Here is a 26,383-nt window from a genome sequence, read left to right as displayed (position 1 = left end):
ACCAAGGAAATGGGCAGTAAAAGAACAGAGAGAGTGTGGCAAAGAGGTAGGAGGAAAGTATGAAGGGTGCCATATTAACAAATTAATGCCTGAAGTGATAAGTGGATTTTACCATTTAAAAAATGAGCTAAATTGTTTGCTGTCCTTTTTAAACATCAGTAACTGTCCCATTTTATCTTATGTTGCCTACGTGGCGACGTGACAACTTCATGTGACAAGGTGACAGTGGATGGTATATATGTCAAAGCATTCTCACTCCACCCTTGTCACGTATTGACGTTTGGTCATGGACTTTCCACGTCCATATGTGACGTGCAAGGTACCCTGGGTGCATTGGTTGTTGATGTTCTGGGACAGCGTGTTACATGCATTGTCTTCTTTCAAAATACACTTCCGTTTTCACAGGAAATTTAAAGTTTACATACAGTCTCTTTCAAAATAAACACACCACGTTGGTACGACAATGTGAATTGACGTTTTCTTTCCTTCAACAACAAACACACGTGGTTAGGTTTAGGAAAAAAAAATTGGGTTTAGTTTTATAATCTTACGGGATGCAAACATCGCTCTCTCGGGTGAAAGTCGATGTTTGTTGGACCCATCCCTCCCGCCCTCCACAGTCAGACTTTCGCCACCTTAACTTTCATCCTTGTCATGCCGCATTTCCCCCTGACGCTGCCAGGCACCGTTAAACTAAAATGGCAACCAGTTGCATATCATGTTGATATTAAGAACGGCTTTTTTTTTTTTGCTGTTTGTTTTTTTGCAACTTATAATAATACAATTTTGACTTTTGGTTTCACATTGGACACAAACAGCTGTCTCCTGGGTCAAAGTCCTGTGTTTGTTTGATCCATACACACCCTCCCTTCACAGACTTTGTCGCTCTTTAGAGTACAGCACCTGACTTCCTGCTTTGCTTATGTCATATGGGAGCATTTGGGAGCAGCAGTAGCCCCGTTCATAAGGACTTGGGTTGGGAACCAGAGGCTCACCGACTCAAGTACAGAGTGTGGACTGGTAGCTGTAGAGGTGCCAGCTGGTGTGTATCTGACAACAGAGTGAAAAACAACAAGTATTTCTTCTTCTTCCTCTCCCTCTTCGTCCTCTTCCTCTGCATATGAGGGAGGACAGCCTACAGCCCATAGGTCATGTGATCACAGCCACCTGCCTCCCAGTTACATGGGTTAAATACAAATTATAGCACATTACTTTTAGTAGGTATAAGTCAACAGACGATTATGTAATGACCCCAAAACAGTAGTAAGAGTATTAAATAAAACCTCAAACAGAGAATTAGGTGAGAGAAAATGGACTTTAGTATAACACAGGACAGAAAGGGGTGGATACAGCCTCACCTCTTCGCCCTGATAATGAATCTAACTGAATTAAATGAGAGTGGGAGGGGAGCACCTGAGAGGGATGTCCCAGCTCAGCATTAGAACTCAGAGGCAAAACATATTTCACCCTCAGTGTTCAGACCTCTTTAGATATGGAGGATTTAGAACTGAAGTTTGTCTACAGAAATGGGATGATCAGTCAGAGTGAAGCTGTGGCTACTGCTACTCCCAAAGTTACGTTACGTAGTTTCTGGTCAAAGTGGCTGAGATGCATCAAGAACTGGCTCCCAGTGGACTACAGAGGGGAGATGGTTCAACTTGTCAAACTAGCAGGACCTGTGGTAAATATGGGATTCATTTTGCATTTTGTTGTGTTATGTCGTGTTTGTTTACCAAAGTTTATCCTTAATTAAGCGATTTAAGGGAATGTGTTTTTTTTTCTTGTATTTCAGGTCATTTCGCAATTGATGGTCTTTCTCATTAATTTTGTGAGCACAGTGTTCTGTGGTCACCTGGGGGAAAATGAGCTTGCAGGTGTGGCATTAGCAATAGCGGTGAGAAAACAGCTTTACTTTCAGCCTCTTTTGTCACTCTTTCTGTGTTTTGTTATCCACTTATCTATCACACAGCTTTGGAAGAAGCATTAAGATCTTTTACTTAAGTAAAAGAGGAAATACCACAATGTAAGAATACTTGATTATAAGTTAAACTCCTGCATCAAAACCTTACCTGAGTAAGCGTATGTATCATTACAATAACATTCTCACTATGCAGCCATAATGGACTCTTTGTTTCATTAGTATATATCATACATTTAGATTAATATTACTGATGCAGTAACATTTAAACAAATTTTGTATCTGGCTGCTGTTGAGCTAATTTTATTTATGTTTGACACTCTTGGTTTAATGTACTGTACATCAGCACATTCTACTTTGTTTCCTCATAAAAATCCTAAGTTTACTACAAGTAACTAGTGACTGCCTAATATATGTTGTGGTGTAAAATGTATAAAGTAGGATTAGGATAAAATTAAATTACTCAAGTCATGGGTGGATTATGAGACAATGGGCTCCTGGGCTAAGACATGTAAAAGGCCCCACCACCTGTCCTGCATAGACCTGGAAACACACTCAAAGACTTTGTGGTGATTTTGCCTCTTTTATTGTTGTTGTCATATTGTGTCATTTTATAGCCATTTTATGTCACTTTTTTGGATTATTCCACCCCATTTTTTGTTGTTTTGTGTCTCTTGGGGTTACTTTGTGTTTTGGTCTTGTTTATTCGATAATGTTGTACCCTTTTTGGTCATTTTGAGTCTATTTGTAATCATTTTGTGTCTCGTCTTGATTATTTGGCCCTTTTGCAGTTATTTTTTGTCTTTCTTTGGTGGATTTGTGTCTATCTGTAGTCATTTTCTGTCTATTATTGGTAATTTTCTGGGGTTTTTTTTGGGTTGTTTTGGCTCTTTTGCTGTGTCTCTTTGAACTGTTTTGGTCTTGTTTTTTTTAAGGTAATTTTGTGCCTTTTTTAGTCATTTTGTGTCTTTTTTGGTTGTTCTGACCCTTTTACAGGTATTATGTCTCTTTGATGTGATTTTGTGGTTTGTTTTCTTTGTTTTTTCCTAGACAAGTTTATGCCTTTTTGGATGTCTTGTGTCTCTTTGAGGTCATTTTGTATCTCTTTGAGGTCGTTTTGTGTCTCTTTGAGGTCGTTTTGTGTTTTGGTTTTGTTTTTTAGATACTTTTGTACCTTTTTTTGGTCCTTTTGAGTCTATTTGTGATCATTTTGTGTCTCTTCTTCATTATTTGGCCCTTTTGCAGTTATTTTTTGTCTCTTTGAGGTCATTTTGTGTCTTTTTTTGGTTAATTTGTGTCTACCTGTAGTCATTTTGTGCCTTTTGTGGTTGCTCTTTTGCTGTTATTATGTGTCTCTTTGAGCTGAGTTTGTGTTTGGTTTTGGTTTTTGAGTTAATTTGTGCCTTTTTGTGGTCATTTTGTGTTTTTTTTGTTTGTTTTTTTTTAGATAATTGGTTGCCTTTTTTGGCCATTTTGTGTCTCTTTGTAATCATTCCGTGTCTCTTTTTAATTGTTTTGGTCCTACAGTTATTTTGTGTCTCTTTGAGGTCATTCTGTATCATTTCTGGTTGTTTTGTATCTATTTGTAGTCATTTTGTGTCTCCTTTAAGTTTAAGTTGTGTCTCTTTGTGATGATTTTGTTTTTTTGTTTTTGTTTTAGAAGATTTTTTATTTTTATGTATAGCCATTTTGTGTCACCCTTTAGTTGTTTTGTGTCTTTGTTTAGGTAATTTTCTTGTTCTGGTTTTGTTTTTTTAGATGATTTTGTGCCTTTTTTGGTCATTTTATGTCTATTTGTTATATATTTGTGTCTCTTTTTTTGTATCCCTTTTGCAGATATTTTGTGTCTCTTTGAGGTCATTTTATGTCTTCTGGGCATTTTTTGTCTCTTTCTGTTTGTTTCACCCCCTTTGTAGTTAGTTTGTATCTCTTTGCATCTCCTTATATTTTCTTGTGTATCTTCCTGGTCAGTATGTGTTAATTTCAGTGATATATTGCAGGTTACGCCCAGGAGGGGGGGCCCTGACACTTTGGGCCCCTGGCCCTTTACCCCATAGGTCCGTTCAGTAATCCATCCATGACTCAAGTAAAATAGTAGTGACTGTTACTGCCATTACAGCATGATTTAGACAAGTAGTGACATTGGTTTTATGTTTTGCCTTTGTATGTGTGTGTGTGTGTGTGTGTGTGTGTGTGTGTGTGTGTGTGCGTGCGTGTGTGTGTTTTTGGATGCAGATTATCAATGTGACCGGTATTTCAGTTGGCACTGGTATGGCATCGGCCTGTGACACCCTCATATCTCAGGTACAATCTTGGTCAGTGTTCTCACCTTTCCATCCAGAGCCCACCCCATTACTGTTCTGTTGTGTTTCTGTGTTCTCTCTCTGGGTGTGGCAGGCAGCTCCTTTCCTACAGTATTCACATGCACATGTCTGATCTGTGTTCTGTGTCATGCAGACGTACGGGAGTGGAAACCTAAAGCGTGTGGGAGTCATTCTTCAGAGAGGTGTTCTGATCCTGCTCCTGGCTTGCTTCCCCTGCTGGGCTATCCTCATTAACACAGAGCCTTTGCTACTCGCTGTCAAACAGAGCCCGGAAGTTGCACGGTCAGTTTTCATTCACCAACAGAAAACATGTTGCACCACATGTCCAACAACAGTGGAGAACATGACTGCCAAACCTGAACATGTTAGGCAGCTCCAATATAAAAATAAGCCCCCATTTCTCCTACATTGCTGCAATTATATCCAATCCTACTGTCAGCCTGGTTGTAGCTTAAACCTGCAGCTATTTTTGCACTTGGGAAAAGCAGACAAGCAGGAATTACAACATAAAGATATAAGCCTGTTGATAGGCTGAATGCATAGGCAAACATTTACCTCAAACAAAAAAAAAAAAAAAAAAAACCAACAAGATCCTGTGAGTCATTAGATCGAGGAACTTTCTCAAATAATGAGTTAGTATCGTCTCTCATTATTTTTGAGATACTAAGTCATTATTTCGAGAACTTTCTCATTATAATGTCTTACAGGGTCTTTTTTTTGTCATCACAGTGGCGGAAATGGGCTTCCATAGTTTTAGTCTGCACCAGCTCCTGAGGGAAATATCCACCTCATTAGCCCTTGAATTACCCCCAAGGTTCAACAGCTAGTCAGTCCCGTGTCTGCTGTTTGGTGCTGAAGGAACATTTTTGCATTTTTTTAAAATTAAATTTACCCCTTTAACTACCTATTTCTTACATTTGTTCAACATTAATTTCATCATCATTTTCAGTTTCATAAACGTACCTCTGTTTGTTTGTTCTCAGACTCTCCCAGCTGTACGTAAAGATCTTCATGCCTTCTCTGCCAGTGAGTTCAGTCTACACCAAGACACAACACCTCTGTCCTTTTCCCATTTCTTTGTATTTTTATATATTATTTAATCCTTTTCACGATCCTGTCTGCAGGCTGCCTTCATATTCCAGCTGCAGGGGAGGTACCTACAGAACCAGGTACAGTTCACGTCCATACAAACACAGTGATAGCGGAAGTATTATTGTTAAGGTCAACACTGAGTCCATGTTGTGCTTTCATTGTCAGGGGATCATCTGGCCTCAGGTGATAATTGGAGCCATTGGAAATGTTCTTAATGCCATTACCAACTACATCCTCCTTTATGTGCTGGACATGGATGTTGTGTAAGTGTAACCGCCACTAGAACATAATTAAGCTCTGTGATGTTTACTGTGCAGTAGGCCAAGCAAAATGTTTTCAGTTGAATCTGTGTCAACCATTTTTTTATGATCAGGTTTTCACATATCACAGGTATGGATCAGAACCACTTTAGTCCATTTGCGGTGTTATATTTGGCGGTATGGCTCTGTACTGGGGCCTCTCTGCCTTAGGCTTATGCAGAAAGCCTCTTCCACTTGCCTATGTGGAATGCCTCAAGCATAGAGAGTACACTCCCTTCATCTCCCTTTCATGTGCAAACAAGAAAAAGCCTTAACAGAAGAGAGGCAAACATCTCTGCCCTTCCATGCACCTACATGGAAAGCCTAAGGCAGGGAGAGCAAACAGCAAAGACTCCGCGGGAACAGAACAGAGCAGCATCAGTGAGAAACAGAAATTAGACTGATAGGGGTGCTGGTGGCTTAGTGGCAGAGCAGGCGCCCCATGTACAAGGCTGTTGCCGCAGCGGCCCGGGTTCGGCTCCAGCCTGTGGCCCTTTGCTGCATGTCACTCCCTCTCTCTCTCCCCCCTTCACGCTTGTCTGTCCTATACACTAAAGGCTAAAAAGCCCCCAAAAATATCTTTAAAAAAAAAAAAAGAAATTACACTGATAAGTCAGACACTGCATGAAAAGGAGGAGCTGGGGTGAAGGCGGTTGCACAGCAGCTTGCAGAGGAAGCAGCGACAGTAGGCAGGCCAGAGCAGATTAATAGGGTGCCCTGAATGAGATTTGCCAACTGGTTGCATAGAAAGGAATCATGTGATATCAGCTGACTCCTTCAGTTGACTGGGCTGTTTGAGATCAGCTGATGTAGCTGGGATGTAAGCTGAGTTTGACATTGTGTCCTGCCTGAACTAACACTATGCTCCATTTGTGTTTTAGCGAGTCCCTGCTGTGTTTTCATCTGCTTTTTAGGCTTCAAATGCAGGTGCTTTGTAGCCACCTGTTGGCAGTGATAGTGCCAACGGTGGGAATAGTACTACCAACTGCACTTGATTTTTACTGAGACATTGCTGCGTCCCCTGCTGGGATTGTGCCCCCAAAAACGAGTAATTTAAAGCAAAACACGTTATTTTTCTAACCTTAACATAGTGTTTTTTGTGCCTAAACTTAACCACATGTTAACCACAGTGTTGTGAAGTTTCCACTAAATGCAAATATAACAAATCTGTGGTTTGCAGAAACAAATGATACCAACATTTTTTCTGACGATTGGGTTGTATGAACTCACACTCTTATACGTCTTAAACTCACTATAGTGGATCTGCAGCAGCAAATGCTGTCTCACAGTCAACTCTGGCTCTGATGTTGCACATCTACATCTACTGGAAAGGGTTACACAAGGCAACATGGTCTGGTGAGTTTTCTCCTTTCATTTATTTTAGAAATTTTTAGTGCTGATCAGATGAATAATTTCTAATCCTGTGCTGTGATGGCATATGATCTACAGCTCAGCTCTACCTCCTCTGACCTTGTTAAACTCTGCCCCCTCTAGGTTGGTCGCCGGAGTGCCTGAAGGAATGGGGTCTGTTCACCTGGATTGCCATTCCCAGCATGCTTATGCTCTGTCTGGAGTGGTGGACTTTTGAAATCGGAGGATTGTTGGCTGGTGTGATCAGCAAGGCTGAGCTGGGAGCTCAGTCAGTTGTGTATCAGCTGGTCGCTATTACGTTCATGGTAACTCTACTAAAGTTTATTTTTGATACAATCAGGACTGCAAATTGCCTTTGTATGTATTCTGCACTGATATGTGTTCATTTCTGGGTGAAATTTTGGATATTTCCTAAATATTTTTTAATTGATCACGTTATTCTTCTACTGACTGAAAGGTCGGCTAATTCATAATCCTAAATCCTACATTTTGGTGGTTATAGGTCAAAGGTTCAGGTCACTGTGACCGCTTTTGTCCCTTTCTCATGAACATATCTCAAGCACACTTTAAGGGAATTTCCTCAAACAATGAAATGATTAGATTTTGGTGGCCAAAGGTCAAGGTCACTGTGACCATACATCCGTTTCTTTCTCGTGAACACGATATCTCAAGAGAACTTTCAGGGAATGTCTTCTAATTTGACACAAACGTCCACTTGGACTAAAGAATAAACTCATTAGAATTGGTGGTCGAAGGTCAAGGGTCAAGGTTTGGCAAGAACTCACACATTTTTACACTAATTATGACAAAACTTTACACAAATGTCTAATAGGATATAATGTTGAGGTGATGACATTTTTATCCAAAGGTCAAAGGTCAGGACATCATAAAGTTCTACATAAAACACCTTTCTGACCATGATTCATCATCGTATCTCAGGAAGGGAGGGAGAGACTTTTGATTAGCTACTGAATTGGTGACACTAATCTTGGGTGTCCACCTTGAAACTGCCCCATTTGAATAGATCTAGAACTTAACTAGCGTGCAGAGGCATAAAACCACAGGGTGGCAGTTCTAATTTCCTAGTTTTCCCAAATGACGTACAAATGTTTAGGTGTTCTAGTGTCTCAAAAGGCTTATTTAGAACAAAAAAAATTAGGTTTTGGACAAAAATAGGGACAAAATTTGACCTCGGGGGAGCATGGCCCCTGACTCACTGAGGTTTAGCCTGAGCCCTAAATATCTACAGTGTCTGGCTTCCCTGCCTCTGATAAAGTATTGCCACATTTGCAGTTTGAAACTGTTCCTTTTTAAAATAAATCTGTATCCCTTTCTCCATCATAGGTCCCGATGGGATTCGGGGTAGCAGCCAGTGTGCGGGTTGGGAATGCTCTTGGTGCTGGAAATGTTGAGCAGGCCGTGGCAGCTGGCAAGGTCTCCGTCATCTGTGCATGTAAGAAAGAAATGCACCCATATAGGCCACCTTCTATCCACAGAAAACTCACTTATAGCACAGTCAATGCTGCATCAAGTCATGTCAGGACCTTATAGAGTCACTGGGTCAGGATAAAATAGTATGAAGTATGTATGTGTTAGTTACTTTAAGCTTTTAAAGTTTGTAATTCTTAAAAAATATTGCCCAGATTTGTTTCTGCTGTAGCTTTGTCTGTGTTCTTCCAATATTCAATCCAGTTGCAGTCTCGTGCCTTGTTGGACTTATTCTCGCGATATCTAAGGATGTGATTGGTTACATCTTTACAACAGAAAAGTGAGTATGGACTGTTGAAGTGTATTCTTGTGTTCATAAGTCTGTGATGTAACTGTAACTTGAGCTATATATGTCAGTGTTGATTGTTGTTTCGTGTGTTGAGTTCCCAAGAGACCCTTTGAGAAAAGAAAAAATGCAAAGCCTTTACAGAATATGATAATTGTTTAAAAAACCCTGTCTTTGCACAAATGATGCATTTCTGCTCCTAATATTAAGCTGTTTGCATCTTTTAGAGAAATAGTTCAGCGTGTTGCTGATGTCATGATCATATATGGATTCTTCCATCCTGCAGATGCCATGGCGGTAAGTAAGTACTAATCATGATTAGAATGTATTATCATGTCAAAGCCAAGCCCAGCAGACAGAGCCTGATAGCTGTGTTTGATGTGCGCAGGCTGTCACGGGGGGCATCATACGAGGAACGGGGCAACCGAAGATCGGGGCCATCTATAACTTGGTGGGATATTACTTCATCGGCATTCCTATCGGAGTGTCCCTGATGTTTGCGGCCAAAATGGGCATCGTAGGTGAGAGCAGAGGAGCTGGTGATGCTGCCATGTAACGTAGAAGTCTTGTCTGAGTGCATTTTCTTTGTTTGTGTTGCAGGACTGTGGTTGGGGCTTTTTGTTTGTGTCACTCTGCAGTCCATATTTTTTGTCATTTTCTTGTATAAACTAAACTGGAGGAAGACTGCTGAAGAGGTGAGTGACCACACTGTAACACTGCATGGAAAAATGATGGATAACTAAAAGGAATTTCAGGATTTTCCTGAGAGTTCAACATAAAGAATTACACTGTAGAGTACAAGTTTTGCCTTAGGTTCCTATTAGACAGGAGTGATTTCACTTGTTCTTGAATTAAGGAGTGGAGTGGATAGTAGTCAGAAGGGATTTCTTGCATGATGCATCATGGAATTTCACAATTTTGAGCAAGATTTAGAAACTAATTTCAGCCTTATAGGTACAAATTTGCTAAGAATAATATACTGTACCTTGCACAATTTGGGTTTTCTTTGTCTTTGACTACTAGGATGCTAAGGTGACCAGCAGAGTTGTAGTGGTAGTTGATGAGATGGGTGTAAAGTTTGGTAGATGTTACAGAGCAGGAGGAGGTTATCCTCTCCCATATATTCCAGTGGCTTTTTGGCTGGTAAGTGGGTAAACTGTAAACAGCCAGAAAGAGGACCAGTTGCAGACTGCAGCCAGCTGAAACACCTCCTGGTTAGAATTCCTTCTGTGTTTGTTGCTCAGGAGGTTTTTTCCGGGAGCTGAATTATCTGCAGAGGTCTCTTTCTCCCCAAAACAATTAGATCGAGTGATTAAGACCAGTAAAAACACTGAATAAAGCAGTTTCACGTCACAAATCAGTGTTTCTCCAGTGCTGTTCGGCACATCATGGAGGGGCTGCTAGCCCAGCACCTGCTAATGCATGCTCACCTTTTTTCTCTGATAATTTGAGATCCAAACTCTCAGGAGGTTTTTACCAGGAGCTGAATTATCCTCAGAGTTCTCTTCCTCCCCGAGACAAATGGACCTTGTGATTTAAATTGGCAAATACACTGAATAAAGTAGTTTCACGTAAAAATCAATGTCTTTCCAAGGCTCTCGTCACGAAGGGGCTGCTAACTCGCTCACAGAATAGGTTGTTGCTTCACATTCACTTCGCAAACTTGGACAGTCTGCCACCTTTATGGCTGTTTAAATGCCTTATTTCTGATCTTGTTTTAATTGAGTGTTAATGCTTTTAATTATACATCTACACCTTAACATGTTTATCACCCTGTGTTTCTACTTTTAGCGATCAGTCATTGCTATTTTTGTTTGTTGTTTCGTTTGATTTCATATCTGTTTAACTGATAGGCATGACGGTTCTTTGTTTGCTTATTGATCATTTTTAATGTCTTTGTTAATGCTCAGAATTATTGAAAATGAGGATCTCCTTCAACTGATTTCCTGAGTCTTAAATAAATGTTTGAATTAATGAAAACTGCTGTGGCTAATGCTAAAATGTGAAAACGCAAAAGGCTTTATCTGGAGTCAGCGTTTGGTTTGTCCATACTGTGCTGCTGTAGAAACATGGTGGTGCAACATGTGGATGAGAACCCGCTCCCTGTGTCAATATAACAGGCTCATTTAAGCTAACAAAAACACAATGATTCTTATTTTCAGGTGTTTATGCAGTTAAGAAAACATACTTACTGTTTTATATTGCATTTCCGCCAATACGTCCCTCTAAATCCTACACACTGGACCTTTAAGTTCAGGTTTCTTGTTATGAAGACTACTGTTAGCAAGTTTTGCTTTGGAAGTGATTTGAAGCAAGTTTTGTAAATGAAAAACAATCTTACTATATAATGATGAAATCTCTGTCTGTCTGTGTGTCTGTTCCACGTTTTTCTCCTCACTGACTTGGTCAATCCATGTGAAATTCGGCACAGTGGTAGAGGGTCATGGGAGGATGCGAATGAAGCAATATTACATCAGTTGGCCAAAGGGGGGCGCCATAGCAACCGATTGAAATTGCAAACTTTGAATGGGCATATCTCATGCCCCGTATGTCGTAGAGACATGAAACTTTGCACAGAGATGCCTCTCCTCACGAGGAACAAATTTGCCTCAAGAACCCATAACTTCCGGTTTATAGATTTTCCGCCATTTTGAATTTTTTTGAAAAACACTTAAAATCGATCTCTTCCTAGGAAGTTTGACCGATCTGCATGAAACTGGATGAACATAATCTAGGGACCAATATCTGAAGTTCCCTCTTGGCAAAAGTTGGAAAACTTACTAAAACTGAGCTTCTATAAGGCAATGAATATTGCTGAGGGCGTGGCTCATCACATAAAGGTGTATAACATCTCAAGGGTTTCACCCATCACCACGCAACTTTGTAGGCATATGACCACACATAATCTGAGGGGACCCCTCCATTATTGACCGCATCAAACAAAATGGGGGCGCTAGAGAGCTCATTTCTTATCTAGGCCCATATTGATTTTTACTAAACTTGGTAGATATGTAGAACAGGACGCCTCAAGATGAAATTAGAAAGAAATTTAGGAGAAATTTAACTCTAAAAATTTAAATTTAACTGTAATTGGCAACTGGGTGGCGCTATAACAACAGAAAAATGCTTAAAAATGGCTAAAATGCGACTGATCGCTGTGGCTCCCCCTGTGGCCCAATGTTTGTTTGTTTTTCTAATTTTTGCTATGACTAAGTCATGGTATGGTATGCTGTACATAATCACGGAAACTGTCAGTGTGTCATTCTGTCAGTCCCACATTTTTCAAAAACTCTGTCTGAATACATTGCTCTTCTTAATGGGTTCAGTTGACTATTTAATCTGCAATTCCCTACGACCTGTATCCCACACCATGTGAAACTGTACATGGGCAACTGTGCACTCAATGGGTATGGACTAGTTTGTTATTATGAGGCCAAAACCTGCAAATCCACCAGTGAGCGTTACCTTGTGCACACACTACCTGGTCTCTTCTGCCCTCTACAGTCACAAGTAGGAAATGACACTGGACACTAACATCTCAGATAAATAAATGATCTTGTAACTGCAACTTAAAATGTTACTGCAGTGTAATAGTCAGTGTCCCTGTACAGACGATGTACAATATTTGCTTGTGATGTGTATTACAAACAGCTGTCATTATTGTGTCCGAGCAGGCAATGGTGAGAGCAGGAGTCCAGGTCACAGGCAAGAAAGATGTGCTAGCACTAGAAAACAAGGGTAAGTACCTGCTCACTTTCTTTTTATTGCAAACATGCATCCTGTGCAGAACAAACACAACTAACTCCAGTCTCCCTCTCTCTGAACAGGATGTGCCCACACTGCTCAAAGACAATCTGAGGTCACCATCATTTCATCCAACGTCCTGAGCTACGAGGAGTGTAACTCAGACCTGCAGGTGCTCACTCCAGACTGTGATGATGAAGCAGCCGGTGCTGCAGGGCCACAGCCTCTGCTGGTCAGGCCACTGCTGGTGCGTCGTGGCCTGACTGTGCTGTTCATGGTGCTCATCCTTGCAGCTGGGATATTCACCAGCGAAATGCTTCTCAAACTGCTCAGATGACGGACCCTTTCCTGATTGCTGGTTGTCTCACAGCTGTGTGGCATCATTTTGTGGCACAGCAGACAAAGTCATGCGTTAAAAAACAGGCTCAACTTATTCTCCCAGCAAAGTAATATATTATTTCTTTATGATCTCCACATTTCATACGCTTTGAGTTTGATTTGTTTGAATAAAAGTAAGTTATTAGTTACAATGTCTGTGCTTTGTAATTAATGTAACAGCATACCTTACATGTGTCCCAACAAGGCACGTGTGTTTTTGGTTTCCATGCAATGCAAGCTTACATAAAATAAACATAACACACTGCAGACCTGCTTTTAAAATCCATTGCTGAAAATAAAACCGTGAATGTTTTTTAAATTTTGTTTGTGTCTGTTTTCCTTAAAAGCCATCTTAATATTAAACTCATGGGATTTTACTGTGTCTGCATTACTATCAGAGTGCCCCTGATGTTTGCTGCCAAAACAGGTGAGGACAGAAGAGATACTGAAGCCGCCGTGTAACTTAAAAGTGATGTTTGAGGCAGGTTTGAGTGCATTTTCTTCTCAGCTGCAGCTGTGATTGGGGCTTTTTGGTTGTGTCACTCTACAGTCCACATTTTTTGTCATTTTCTTGTGTAAACTAAATTGGAGAAAGGCTGCTGAAGAGGTGAGTGACCACATCTTGAATCAATAATAAGAATGAATGTTAGTGTTTTACTGGGGTTTTACAGAGAGTGCAACATAATCATACTAATAGCAATCATGGTGCTTTTCAAAACTGAGTTACGAAATGCTTTACATGTCAATAATTAAAACAGACAAGACATGAAAACAACTTTTAAAAGAACTGATAAAAACACTTCAGTATATAGTTTGCTGATCCTGTAAGTTTATTTATCTCCTTTAACTTTAGCTTATATTGTAGTTATGCTATGTAGCGTGTAAAATAGAGTATGGTGAATGTGCTAGGAAAGGTAGTATCAGCACTGTCTCTACCTGGAGCTCACATGTACGGAGCCTGGGTTTGGTTGAAAGTGGCAGCGCTGTTTGGGCTGAGAAAGCTATGTGTAAGTAACGTAAAAGGAGGTTATTGGGTTGGTGCGGGGAGCACTTGATACTTAGCACTTAGCACTTAGTAGCAGAACTACTAAGCAGAGTACGTAACTCCTTGAGATCAGGTGGAGAGATCCACTTCCTCTCAGTAGGAAGGTTATTTAAGTGTGTGAGTGGCCTATTTGAATCCCTTTTGTTTGAGACCATGCTGCAAGGTGAGTGTGTTTGCTGATCCTGTAAGTTTATTTATCTCCTTTAACTTTAGCTTATATTGTAGTTATGCTATGTAGTGTGTGAAATAGAGTATGGTGAATGTGCTAGGAAAGGTAGTATCAGCACTGTCTCTACCTGGAGCTCGCATGTACGGAGCCTGGGTTTGTTGAAGGTGGTGGTGCTGTTTGGGCTGAGAAAGCCATGTGTAAGTAAGATAAAGGAGGTTATTGGGTTGGTGCGGGAAGCAGTGAGACCTGGCATTAGGAGAGTGTCTCTGGGATGCCAGAGATCACTGTCTAGCCTCCTGGAGGTGTCGTGGGACCAACTAGACGACACACTGGTGAAAGGAGGTTCCCACCCGATGACCCCAAAGACATGTTAGTTATCACTGCTCACTGGTCTGTATAGTCAAGCCTTGCCATAATAGTAGGGATGCACTGAATATTCGGTAACTGAATATATTCGGCTGAATATTGCAAAAAAACACACATTCGGTATTCGGTGGAATAAGTTAAAAGCAAGGCTGAATAATAGCGGCGTGTTTTGATAACGCAATCATACAGCGTGCCGTGACAGGCGGAGTAAAATGTCGGCAGTGTGGCGATCCGCCTGTTACCGCACTCGCATTTGCGACTAAAAATAGTTTTGAGCAAGCAAAATAGGCTTAAATCATTCAGCACGCTGTGCGAGCAGCCTACAGATTCCAACCAGCAGCAGAAACGAAAGGCGAATCCCATCGGTTGTGGGTTGAACGGGGGTCACAGACACAGACAGTTATGTATTCCTGTCAAATATGGCGGCCATCGGCTTACCGGTGACAGTGGAGTCCGCTCCAATAATATCCTCTTCTTGGCGTCATGACTGCCCAGAAGTACCTGAACAGCCGTGCCAGCCGAACACAAGTATGTGACGTGTCAGAGGAGAAACAAGCCGTTCACGGCCCACAAACCTCACCGCACTTTAGGGACTGTTCTTTACTTATGAAGGGACTTGTCAGGGGAGGAGGGTGGCTGGTTGATTCTTATTTCATTTATTTATTTTATTTTGATCCCCCTATGTTCATCACTGATTGATGCTGTTTTTGATGTATGAATAAGTCAATAAGTAATTTATTCCATTGAAATATCATTGATGTAGCCTATAATAGAAAAGTGATTTTTCTTTTTATAAATGACAAAAGGCACATCTGCCTCATTTTCGCTGTGGTATCATGATACTACTCAGAACCATAATATTTTCATTGGTATCGTACAGTGGGATCCAATGGTACTGTGACAACACTAATCTGGAGGGGGTTCATCTGCAAAAACTAATGAAAAACTAAACAACAATATTCGTTATTCGGTACTCGGTATTCGGCCAAGCGTTTAATATTATTCGGCTTCGGCCACAAATTTTCATTTTGGTGCATCCCTACATAATAGCTTATCATAGGACTTAGGAGGTTATTCACTGAGTGCTGATCCTTTTCTAGAGCACAAACTTCTTGTGTTTATTTGAATTGAATATAAAAACTGAGAAAATAAATGGACTTAAAACTCAAGTAAAATCAGGAAAGTCTCTCTGATAAAGATATGTTTTAAGAGGGGACTTAAAAGAGGCTGATTTCCTCGGGCAGAATCAAAGTACATCCTGGCATGCACAGCACTAAGAGGTCAGAGATATAGCAGCAGATCCTCATATTGGAGAAGCGACAGATTTGCATTTTTGCTTGAAGAAATACAAAATGCTTAATTGATTCTCAATTATTTTAAAATTGTCAATTAATTTTCTCTCCACCGACTCAATTAATCAACTCATTGCTTCAGCACTGAATTATCTTGCCTATGCACATTTCTCTTCATTCAATGGGATATGTTGTGCAGTAGTAATATGAGTTGATAATGAAATACACCTGCATGCAAAGACTTTATGTGACCTGTAATGATGGGATGAGACTGCTTCTTAAACTTCCATGATGGTGCAGTGTCGGCCAAATGTATGGTGTGCCTACCTGCCCTGCTTTAAAAGAAATCTTATATAGCGATATATGTGCAGGCCACTGGCTCTCCAGCTTGTTTGTGAGTGCAGTTTATTGAGCTTTGTCTTTTTTATATGAACTTGCATAATGTAGTGTTGGGTATTTCTTGTCTTTAATATATGATATTGTGTTTTTCTGTACATAGATCATTGTCAGTTCTTATATGGTATGCTCTGGACCTTTCTCTGTGTCCTTAGTAAAGTTATTATTATCATTATTATTATTATGCTAACAATTATTTGAAACAGTTAAGTATTGTTGTTTTTTTAAACTGACAAGTTTTTTTCAAGTTAAAGAAAAGCAGTCAGTAACGGATTTTTACAGCAGCTGCATGTCACCCAAAGGTCTCACGAATGCACCAAGGAGATGTGGGCGAGTTTACAAGGAGCATTTGAATGCAGCACACATGTGTCGGGTCTGAAAGTGTTAACTCTCAGTGCTCCGCCTTCTCCTGCTCATTCACTGACATAAACAAGGAAATATGTCTCTCTACAAACTAATTATTTCTCCTAAGACTCTGGGCTTTTAGGTCAGCACTCGCTTCGGTTTCTCATCAAGGTTTCTTCTGCTGTAGATGCATCTGCAGTAGCTTAGTGCTGCGTTCACTGTCTGAGCACTGTGGCTTTAATGCTGTAAAACTACAACACGTGGATTTACAAACCGGCGTTTTAACTCATCACAGAGCCTCCGGCCTCAACGAGGAATCGGTAAGTAGACAAAAACGATATATAAGTCAATGCCTATAATGTGTGGGGTGTGTTACAATGTGAATGACCGGACTTTGAACGTTCACTGAGTTGTAGTGAAGCGGCTGTGACAGCTGGACAGTGTAGCCGCTGTGAGTTAGACTCCGCCGCGCATGCGCCATGCCCTCCGCCGGGGCATGATGTAGCTGTTTACGGTGAGGGAATTTAAGACACAATACAAACATAAATGTTAGTTTACTGTGTTAATTTTGTGTTTAATTCACAACACGACTGTCTAAATGGCTAACGTTTGTGCCAGCCTCTTTACTGACCTGAGCATTCACTCAAACAACCGTTAACCAGCTGTTTGTTAACCTGAGAGTGTAAAACGATACACAGCCACTGGAAATGTTTAACTCCCAGTGATATCTAAGGAGAAAAAACGATTACAGGTGGTTGTAAATAGACAAAAATATGATTTAATGCTACCCAAGTGGAGTAACGTTAAGGGCTTTCGGAGGAAAAGCTAGCTACAGTTGCAGCACTGCAGTTTCCAGCAGTTAGTAGGTGTCCTGAACGCAGCCGTTAGTAGTTGGATGAACCTAGAAAGCCCAGAGGACATTTATCAGTTATTATAAACTAGTCCTTACCCATTGGTAGCTTTGTCACCTTCTACCTTTGTCAGTCCTCAATGCCTATGTGCAGTTTCACATAGATTGACCACGTCAGTGAGTAGAAAAACGTGGGACAGACAGAATGACTGACTGACAGAATGACACACCGACAGTTTCCATGATTATGTACAGCATACCATACCATGACTTAGGCATACCAAAAATTAGAAAAACAACAGCATTCGGCCACAGGGGGAGCCACAGCGATCAGTCGCATTGTAGCCATTTTTAAGCATTTTTCTGTTGTTATAGCGCCACCCAGTTGCCAATTAGAGTTAAATTTCTCCAGTCACCTTGAGGCGTCCTGTTCTACATATCTACCAAGTTTAGTAAAAATCGATATGAGGTTAGGCCTAGATAAGAAATGAGCTCTCTAGCGCCCCCATTTTGTTTGATGGGGTCAATAATGGAGGGGTCCCCTCAGATTATGTGTGGTCATATGCCTATAAAGTTGCGTGGTGATGGGTGAAACCCTTGAGATGTTATACACCTTTATGTGATGAGCCACGCCCTCCGCAATATTCATTGCCTTATAGAAGCTCAGTTTTAGTAAGTTTTCCAACTTTTGCCAAGAGGGAACTTCAGATATTGGTCCCTAGATTATGTTCACCGAGCTCCATGCAGATCGGTCAAACTTCCTAGGAAGAGATCGGTTTGAAGTGTTTTTCAAAAAAATTCAAAATGGCAGAAAATCTTTATAACTGGAAGTTATGGGTTCTTGAGGCAAATTTGTTCCTCATGAGGAGAGGCATCTCTGTGCAAAGTTTCATGTCTCTACGACATACGGGGCATGAGATATGCCCATTCAAAGTTTGCAATTTCAATCGGTTGCTATGGCGCCCCCTTTGGCCAACTGATGTAATACTGCTTCATTCGCATCCTCCCATGACCCTCTACCACTGTGCCAAATTTCACATGGATTGACCAAGTCAGTGAGGAGAAAAACGTGGAACAGACACACAGACAGAGTTTTCGTCATTATATAGTAAGAAGATTAAACTCAATTGATATTTGGCCTCTGTAGGCATCTGATAGTGCCATATCTTCTGACTGCACCTGATTAATAATAATAAAAAAGCTAAAGAGAAACCTGAGTATGGTAAAATTTAAAGTTCAAAGTGGTTTATTTGTCAAGTGAGCAACAGTTGCAAGAGCATGATCTGTCATTGAAAAGATTGGATCTAATACTCCCTCTAACATTGCAATTTAAATATTATAATAATAATAATAATAATAATATTAATCACACAAGCTGAAACAAAAGGGGAATCTGGATATAAGAATATAAAGTACTGCAAAGTAAAATAAAGGATAAGATATTAAAAAAAGAAGTGATATAAAGGAAGGAGTGTGCAGCTGTAGTAAAATGCATACACATGCATAACTGTGAAATACCTACAAATGATACATGCAGTAATGCAAATAACCTGTCTGTTTATTATATCTTGCTTTTCTTTCTCACTGCCCACAATAACTGGGACAAATCGTAAGTCACATATCACCCCAATTCTCACCTTCCTCCATTGGTTGCCCTTTAACTTCAGAATTGATTTTAAGATTCCTTTGATAACTTTTAAAGCTCAACATGGTTTAGCCCCCAGTTATTTAGCTGAGCTTCTCACTACCTGTGCTCCAAGTCCTGACCTGAGATCCTCCAGCCTGCCCTCACTAATCGTACCATGATAAATGCTAGTAACTAAAGGGGACTGGGCTTTTGCCATCGAGGCTCCGAGGCTCTGGAATACTCTGCCTGGGGAGATTAGGCTGGCTAGCATGTTACCTGTTTTTAAATCATTGCTTAAAATATATTTTGAAAGCTTTCCCTTTTAATGCCTGATTTATACTTTTTTGATTTGTAGCTTTTGTGTTTTATTTCCTTTGCTTTGATGTCTTATTTCTATGCACTTTGTGAAGCAATATCAGTATATGCTAAACTGTGCAATCCCTGTACTGTCCCATCAGCCAATAATGTGAAATCGGCCATTACGTCTGTCTCTTTATTATATTTTGCTTCTTTTGTATTGCTCTGTGTTTTTCTGCTGTTTACTTATGATATTGCTCTTTGTTTTGTACAGTTTACTTATTACACTGAGCTGTGTTTTTCTTTTTACTGATATGTACTGATATATTGCTTTGTGTTTTTTTCCCCTACTGATGCTTTCTGTTTGCACTGTTCCTCTGCTGCTGTGTTGTTGCAGATTTCCCTGCTGTGGGACAAAGGATTATCTCATCTCATCTCATGTTAGCTTATCTTAGCTTAGCTTAGCAACAGTTTAAAGAAGGTGAAGTGACGTGTAATGTAAAGTGACAGTGATCAGAGTGATGAGGTGGCTATCCAATAATATGTCCTTTAGCTCTGACAATAATGTATCACCCACAATCATGCCAATAAAGGTTATCTGAATTGAAATGAAAATACGAATCATCTTGAATTCAACATGGGCCTGCTCTCCATTTTAGTATGTTGTGTTTTTGGTACTTAACACTCACCTGACAGAGAGTTATTTGCTCCTGTCAGCAGCAGTTTGTATTATTAACGTGTGCACAAACTTAAGGCGCTCCGAACATCTGAAATGTTTCAGCAGCAGAGGTAGACCATAATGCCAACACATATTATAATGTTTCCTGGATCAAAGCCAGTAAAAGCAGTTAAAAATCTTTTTACATGTCACAGAGAATATGGACTACCGGCCAGACGACAACACCAGGTACAAAGACGTCGACTACTGGGATGAAAGATACAAGACGGAGCTGTGTTACGACTGGCTGGGCGGCTTCTCCAAAATGGAGCACCTTCTGGAAAAACACATCCAGAAAGAAGACTCCATTCTGATACTGGGTTAGTAGTTTTATATTGTTCCGATGTCTACACAAAGTCAATGATTCAGCATCACCCTGAACATAATGTCACCATATGGGGAACCCCAGTTCGAGTCAAGCTGGGCACTCTTGTTGCAAGTGTTTCCCCCCTCCTCCTGTCATCTGTCTGTCTTCTGGTGTGAAAGGCACCATTGAACATGAGTGTCACATGCCATCATCACGGTTTTCCTTGCTGTCATCAGCATCATCTATACTTGGGTTAAATCCCTCAAGGCAGCCATTTGTATGGAATTGTCCTTATAGTTGGAGTGATAGAAGTGTCCAAAGTGCTTCTGCTGTATAAGTATCAATAGATTTGACACCTAGATGTGCTGACATCTGTCTGAAAATGTTCAATACTGTTGCCAATACAGTACCTGAACTTTGGTGTCAGACCTTTGTTGGATACCTTGCCCATTACATGAAACATGATTTTGTACAAAACACATTTAAACAAGAGAAGCTAAACTTTTTAAATGTTGTCTAACACCAGCAGCCACACAAGAACCTAAAAAGCTGAAATAAAACACAGTTTAGAAATGTTCTGTTGGGAAACCTTGGTTCCTGGCATTCATGTGGATGCCACTTGACGTGCACAACCCACCCAACCACTATCATGGATCAAGTACACCCCTTTGTGTCAACAGCACTACCCGATGGCACTGGCCCTCGAGCAAGACAATGCACCTCACACCATAAAAACTGCTCAAGAATGACCTGACGAACATGATGAAGAGCTCAAGCTGTCAACCTGGCCTCCATGTTCCCTGGATCCCGATACAATCGAGCATCCGTAGGACATGCCGGTACTCCAGCGCCAAATCTCATCTACCTTGAGGCCTCTTTGGATTCGACTTTGCTCTTACTTGTTGAGGCATGGACACAGGACCCATGGGGTGTCCTATGGTGTCTGGCACTAAGGCGTTGGCGGCGGATCCTTTGAGTTTTATAGGTTGTGAGGTGGGGCACTGGAGTGTCCCATGGATGCTCAGTCAAATTGGGGAATTTGGAGGCCAGGTTGACGCTTTGAGCTCTTTTGTCACGTTCCTCAGACCATTCCTGAGCAGTTTTTGCGATATGGCAGAGCACATTGTCCAGCTGGGGGATCACTGCTATCGGGTAGTGCAGTTGACATGAGGGGCATTCTTGGTCTGTAATGGTGTTTGGGTGGGTGGAGCATGTCAAGTGGCATCCACATAAATCCCTGGGACCAGTTGCACTAAACATCTTAAGTTTTCTCCTTAAGTATGACTTTTAAGGCTTAATTTCTCCTTAACTGAGGGACTAACACAGTTGCATGGAATCCCTTAAAAGGTTTTCTTAGTTAAGGAAAATTGTTTACTTACTGCTTTGAAAGAGATTTTACAGTGGTAAAAAGTTTCCGTGGAGATTGTTTGTTTGCCTGGACTCGTGCTTCTGATGCCTGTTATCGTCTCATGAAGTTAGCTTATGGTTAGACAGTGAAAAAATGGCAAAAGAAAAGAAGACAAGAAAACCATATTGGTCAGAGGAGGAAAAGATTATACTTCTGGAGGAATACAATCATAGAAAGGACATACTACAAAGTAAATTTGATCCCCAAATACCAGAAAACAGGAAATGATTGTAGGAAGAAAATTCAACAAAAATGAATTCAGTCAAATCTCAAGTGTTAAATCAGGAATGTATCCACTGGGTTCTCCTGGTCGCAGAGCACTCTTCTCGGGATGTGTTAGTTTTTTTCATTTATCACCATAAACTCGGTCATGTTGCAGTTAAGATAGAATCCGAGGTACCTCAAGTTTTTATTTACCTTGCTTTGGTTGCAAGGTCTTTTGTGTAACTGTCCAGGGATTCCTTAAGTATGAGACCAAGACAAGGAAAAAACCATAAATACTTAAGACAACGTTTTAAGGAAACCTTAAGGGAAGACTCAAGGGTGTTTTGTGCAACCAGTTTTACTTTTGAGGAAACCTTAACTAGGACTTAAAATCTTAACTTAAGGTGTTTTGTGCAACCGGTCCCTGGACCCAAGGTTTCCCAGCAGTACATTGCACTGTAACGAGTCGATCAATGTAATTCAGTTGTCAGTGGTTTTAATGTTGTGGCTGATCGGTGTATCTATAAAAGGAATACGACCTGGTATTAAAAGCTTTCAGTACCTGACAGTTTTTGTGTGTACTATGGACACATTTCAATTGGTACCAAAAAACAGTGAAGTTTAATACCTTTCCTTGCTCTTTATCTTTGAGACATATAAGACTAGATCCTGGTCACTTTACTAAGGTACAAGATGCTTGGAAAAAAAATTGTCTTGGCTTTGCGTTGAGTGTTATTGCTGCTACAAAGTGGTACAAAACATACTGTTCTCTCTCTGCAAAGGACTAAGAAGAGTTCAGTTTGCTATTGATTGTGATGGAAGCAACACTTTATTGCCTCAAGAAAGTTGAATCCCCTGGACTTTAAAACAGAACTTCCAATTTTGTCCACAAGATGTCACTGTTCCCTTAAAAATGTAGCCCCTTCGCTTGCACTCAGCACTACCTGCAGTACCTGATTTTAAATGGCCCTGCAGCTCTGTAAAACATGCAGCAAAAACATGGGAAGCATGAACACTGTGTTGTGGCTGCTGAACATATCGTGGACCTGTATGTGAACTGGAGCTGTGCAAAATATGAAGCAACTGACCTGAGAGCCAAAAGCTGTTGGAGCCATTGTCAATACTGGCACATATTCTACAGTGGTTCCCTTTTGGTTTGATTTTTATTTTATGCCAGAATAAGAATGTAGCTGTTGTTCATTTGTGTATTTTGCCCACTGATGCTGATAAACAATGCAACACTATGGACCTGTGTATTACAGTGGGTCTTGTGACCAAAACACAGGTGAGGCTGTCACTTCTGATAGCATGCATTAAGTTGCATCTTTGACAGATTGTGGAAAATTAAAAGGTTGTAGAGAAGTTGTTTTAACAATGTGGTTCCTTGTTTATCATTAGGATGAGTTACACACACATGTATGTACGTTGACATACCAGCTTTTGTTGTGACTGTTATACCTCCACAGAAGCATAGAGGGCTACGGTGGTCTACTATGTCTTTCCGACGCAAGCCTTTTTTATGTATGCTCGGTGGAGTCTGCGTGTGTGTTTGTGTGTGTCAGGGGGTTTGTTAAATTTGTGTCAGTGTGTGTGTGTGTGTGTGTGTGTAAAGGGGAGGGGGACTGACGAGGTTGTCAGAAGTTGGGTATTCTTTGCTTGACAAAAACCTCCCAGTACTTTGCTGCTGTCTAATTCCTGCAAGACTACAGCATCAGTGCACAGACAACTTTATTATACCTGAAGATCTTTTTTAATTCGGGTGATGATAGTTTGGAGCTGTGCTCGTTAAAAAACTTGCACATTTCTAGGTGGGAACACAGACAGACAGGCGGACAGACAGACACAGATAGTATGCAGCAACCTCACTTTTTCAGTGTGCGTCATAGGCACACCTACAGCAGAGGCGTGAGTGGGCTCAGGGACTCTGGAGTCTGATATATAAAATATCTTCTCTTGCCTCTCTCCTGCATTACACTGCAGCAGGCAACGCCAGGGCACACCACTTTCTGCACGCTGATTTAAACCCAAAGGAGAGCCATTATATCGCTTGAGAGCTCTCATCTTGGAGGGCATCGCTCTCTGTATCTCTCCTGTCTCTCGCTAAATCATGGAGTCACACGTTTCTGTCACCAGCACGTGTTGCTGTCTTCTTCAACAACTCACACGCACTGATAAGCAGCTATATAGGGAAGCCTACTGTAAAGATGTGTCAAAGCCTCACGTGTTGTGCAGACATGAAGGGCTCTTAAAAGCACTGAGATATCACCACGCTTGGACAAATGTGCCTGCCACGGCTGCACACATATCCCTGCTACCCTCACTTGTCAAGTCTGCAAATCCAGAGGGACTATTGTCTCGTATAAAATGACACAATAAATTACTGTCACTATAAGGGGGCTGAGGCATAATTTGGCAGAGAGAAGGGAGGACTTGAGGCGCCACAGTGCTGTTTGCGTGTGATGAGTGGATAAAGAGAGATGGAAAGGAGGTAAATAACTAATCAGGTTTGGGCCACTCGGCTGTCTCAGATGGAGGTCATTTCTATTAAGATCATCTTTACGGCACAGAGAAAGATACAAGGGATGAGGAGAGCTAGAGCGCTTTACTGCATGCTGATGCAGATGTCTTCCTCATGTATTTTCTCACTAAGCTTTCACTCTCTGTCCTTCGTTTGTCTGTACAGTTTCATACATGTGTTTTGCTGACGCTCCCTCTCAGCCTTCGTTCACCTGTTAACTCCCCACCCCACTTCTTCCAGCCTGCATCTCTAATATCTGGAGGGACTGGCTTCATCATCGCACCGTTTGTGCTCCCCTCCTTCTCAGTAACCCACTTCTGCCTTTCTGTATTCTGTCTTTGTCATGAACGCCTACTCAGCAGTATCAGTCCCCACATCTAGACTATACCCACACGTACAGCTTTGTCTCTGTATGTCAACAGATTTGCGACGATCTGAAATTTCACTATCCAGTATCTCACGGCAATGACATAATCTTTGATCTACTTCAGTTTCGTTCTATCGATTAGTTTCAATATGTTTGGTTTTGTGATGAATTTCTTCCACTCATATGATTTCATACCTTGTCATGGCAAGTTCTTTGAACATCCCCACATCCACCCTCTGTCTGTGGCTGTAGAGATGCCCAAAGAACATGACACATTTCTGACACCCATTCACCTCCTGTTGAGAGATCCCCATCTGAAAATCCTGCTTGCCAGTCTTTGGGGCAGAGTTGTTGAACTCCACAGAGTGCTTTAGCTCTTTTACATCTGTTGTCAATTGCTCAAGTAGATCAAGCTTCTTGAGTTGGCGTTTTATGGATGTTATGGACTCACCGATGTCACATGATGAAGTTTCATCCATTTCGCTTGAGCTTGGCTTAACGTTGGCTCGGGTGTTTTTGGCCTCAGGTTTGTTAGGCGTAACGCTTTAGTGGTACAATGCATCAATTTAGGCTTCCAAGCCCTCTATCGTCTCATCAACTGGCGAATCCAGTTTGATTTCAATTCTGTCGATCACTGCTCAGACTAGATGTAACGGCATGATTGGGAGGTTTTGGCATGGAGTACAGCTCAGCACGTCTGTAATCTCTTACTGTAAAGACTGTGACACAACAAGCCAACGGTTGGCCGCCGGTCAATGTTGGACCATTGGTGAGCATCTGTCACCCTACTTCTTGTGGTGTGTCCTGCACCATTGGCCCTCGGTGGCTACTTTTTTTTTTTTTTGGCTGGTTCAGCATCATGAATCAGTGCCAGAGATGGCGGTGGAAAGATCCGCCATTAGTGATTCTAAATTGTCCGTAGGTGTGAATGTGAGTGTGAATGGTTGTCTGTCTCTATGTGTCAGCCCTATGATAGTCTGGTGACCTGTCCAGGGTGTACCCTGCCTCTCACCCAATGTCAGCTGGGATAGGCTCCAGCACCCCTGCAACCCCTAACAGGATAAGCGGTTACGGAAAATGAAAAATGAATCAATAAATCCCATGAAACAACCAATGCCAACCAGGGTTGATCTGAATAAGTCTTGTTTGTGTATCCAAAGCCTGACATAGCATATACCATGCTGTCCATAAACACTTAATTGGGCCACATAGTTGCACAAGTTCAACCTATCTTCGTTACAGGGAAATTGGTTTGCATCCAGGACTCATACAAAACACCTCACACTGATGGACAACAAACAACAGGACATAGTTTAGAGGTGCAGTAGGAGTTTCAACAGCATTCAGGTCAAAGTGCAAGAAAACAGTCTAAATAAACTGTGCCAGTCTGTGGGCACTGGTTTATTTTGAGCCAGTCTATCCCACATACATCACACTGCTGAGAAATACTCAATGGTGCATCACAGATACAGAGTCTCCAATAGATAAACCATGAAGTGCTGTTTGAGTTACAGTTGATTAAAAACACAGAGCCCAGCTGTTTGGAAATAATTTACCTTTCTTTTGTTTAACAG

General features: G+C 41.1%; 2 protein-coding genes across 3 annotated transcripts in view; both read left to right on the top strand.

The window, feature by feature from the left end:
• The first annotated feature begins 1,492 nt into the window (after window positions 1–1,492).
• On the top strand, window positions 1,493–13,162 carry LOC125902680 (multidrug and toxin extrusion protein 1-like). Its single transcript, XM_049599219.1, has 16 exons — window positions 1,493–1,681; window positions 1,793–1,894; window positions 4,154–4,222; window positions 4,376–4,524; window positions 5,226–5,268; window positions 5,367–5,411; window positions 5,500–5,597; window positions 6,892–6,989; window positions 7,128–7,309; window positions 8,349–8,457; window positions 8,697–8,772; window positions 9,006–9,075; window positions 9,167–9,299; window positions 9,379–9,473; window positions 12,453–12,516; window positions 12,606–13,162. The coding sequence occupies exons 1-16, from the start codon at window positions 1,493–1,495 to the stop codon at window positions 12,857–12,859; spliced, it is 1,776 nt and encodes a 591-aa protein (XP_049455176.1). The 3' UTR covers window positions 12,860–13,162.
• A 3,375-nt stretch (window positions 13,163–16,537) lies between these two features.
• ece2a (endothelin converting enzyme 2a) overlaps window positions 16,538–26,383 on the top strand; it is a 129,497-nt gene continuing 119,651 nt past the window's right edge. Inside the window, exons 1-2 of one of the 2 annotated variants that reach the window (XM_049599164.1) lie at window positions 16,538–16,833; window positions 20,161–20,325. In XM_049599164.1, the coding sequence (XP_049455121.1) occupies window positions 20,166–20,325 (160 nt within the window). In that variant the 5' untranslated portion in view covers window positions 16,538–16,833; window positions 20,161–20,165. Of the gene's footprint in view, window positions 16,834–16,986; window positions 17,028–20,160; window positions 20,326–26,383 lie in introns of those variants that run through there. The other variant, XM_049599165.1, reaches the window with a different exon arrangement.

Source organism: Epinephelus fuscoguttatus, linkage group LG15 (genome assembly GCF_011397635.1).
Source record: "Epinephelus fuscoguttatus linkage group LG15, E.fuscoguttatus.final_Chr_v1".
Lineage (NCBI taxonomy): Eukaryota > Metazoa > Chordata > Actinopteri > Perciformes > Serranidae > Epinephelus > Epinephelus fuscoguttatus.
Note: the sequence above shows the minus strand (reverse complement) of the source record. Positions and strands in the feature narration are given on the sequence as shown.

What these genes read in the sequence shown, in the direction of transcription:
- LOC125902680 (XM_049599219.1), top strand. Translation starts at nt 1,493, where the DNA reads ATGGAGGATTTAGAACTGAAGTTTGTCTACAGAAATGGGATGATCAGT. An exon ending in GGTCTCCGTCATCTGTGCAT is followed by an intron (nt 8,458 to 8,696) that starts GTAAGAAAGAAA and finishes TATTCAATCCAG; the next exon opens with TTGCAGTCTCGTGCCTTGTT. An exon ending in GGCCAAAATGGGCATCGTAG is followed by an intron (nt 9,300 to 9,378) that starts GTGAGAGCAGAG and finishes TTTGTGTTGCAG; the next exon opens with GACTGTGGTTGGGGCTTTTT.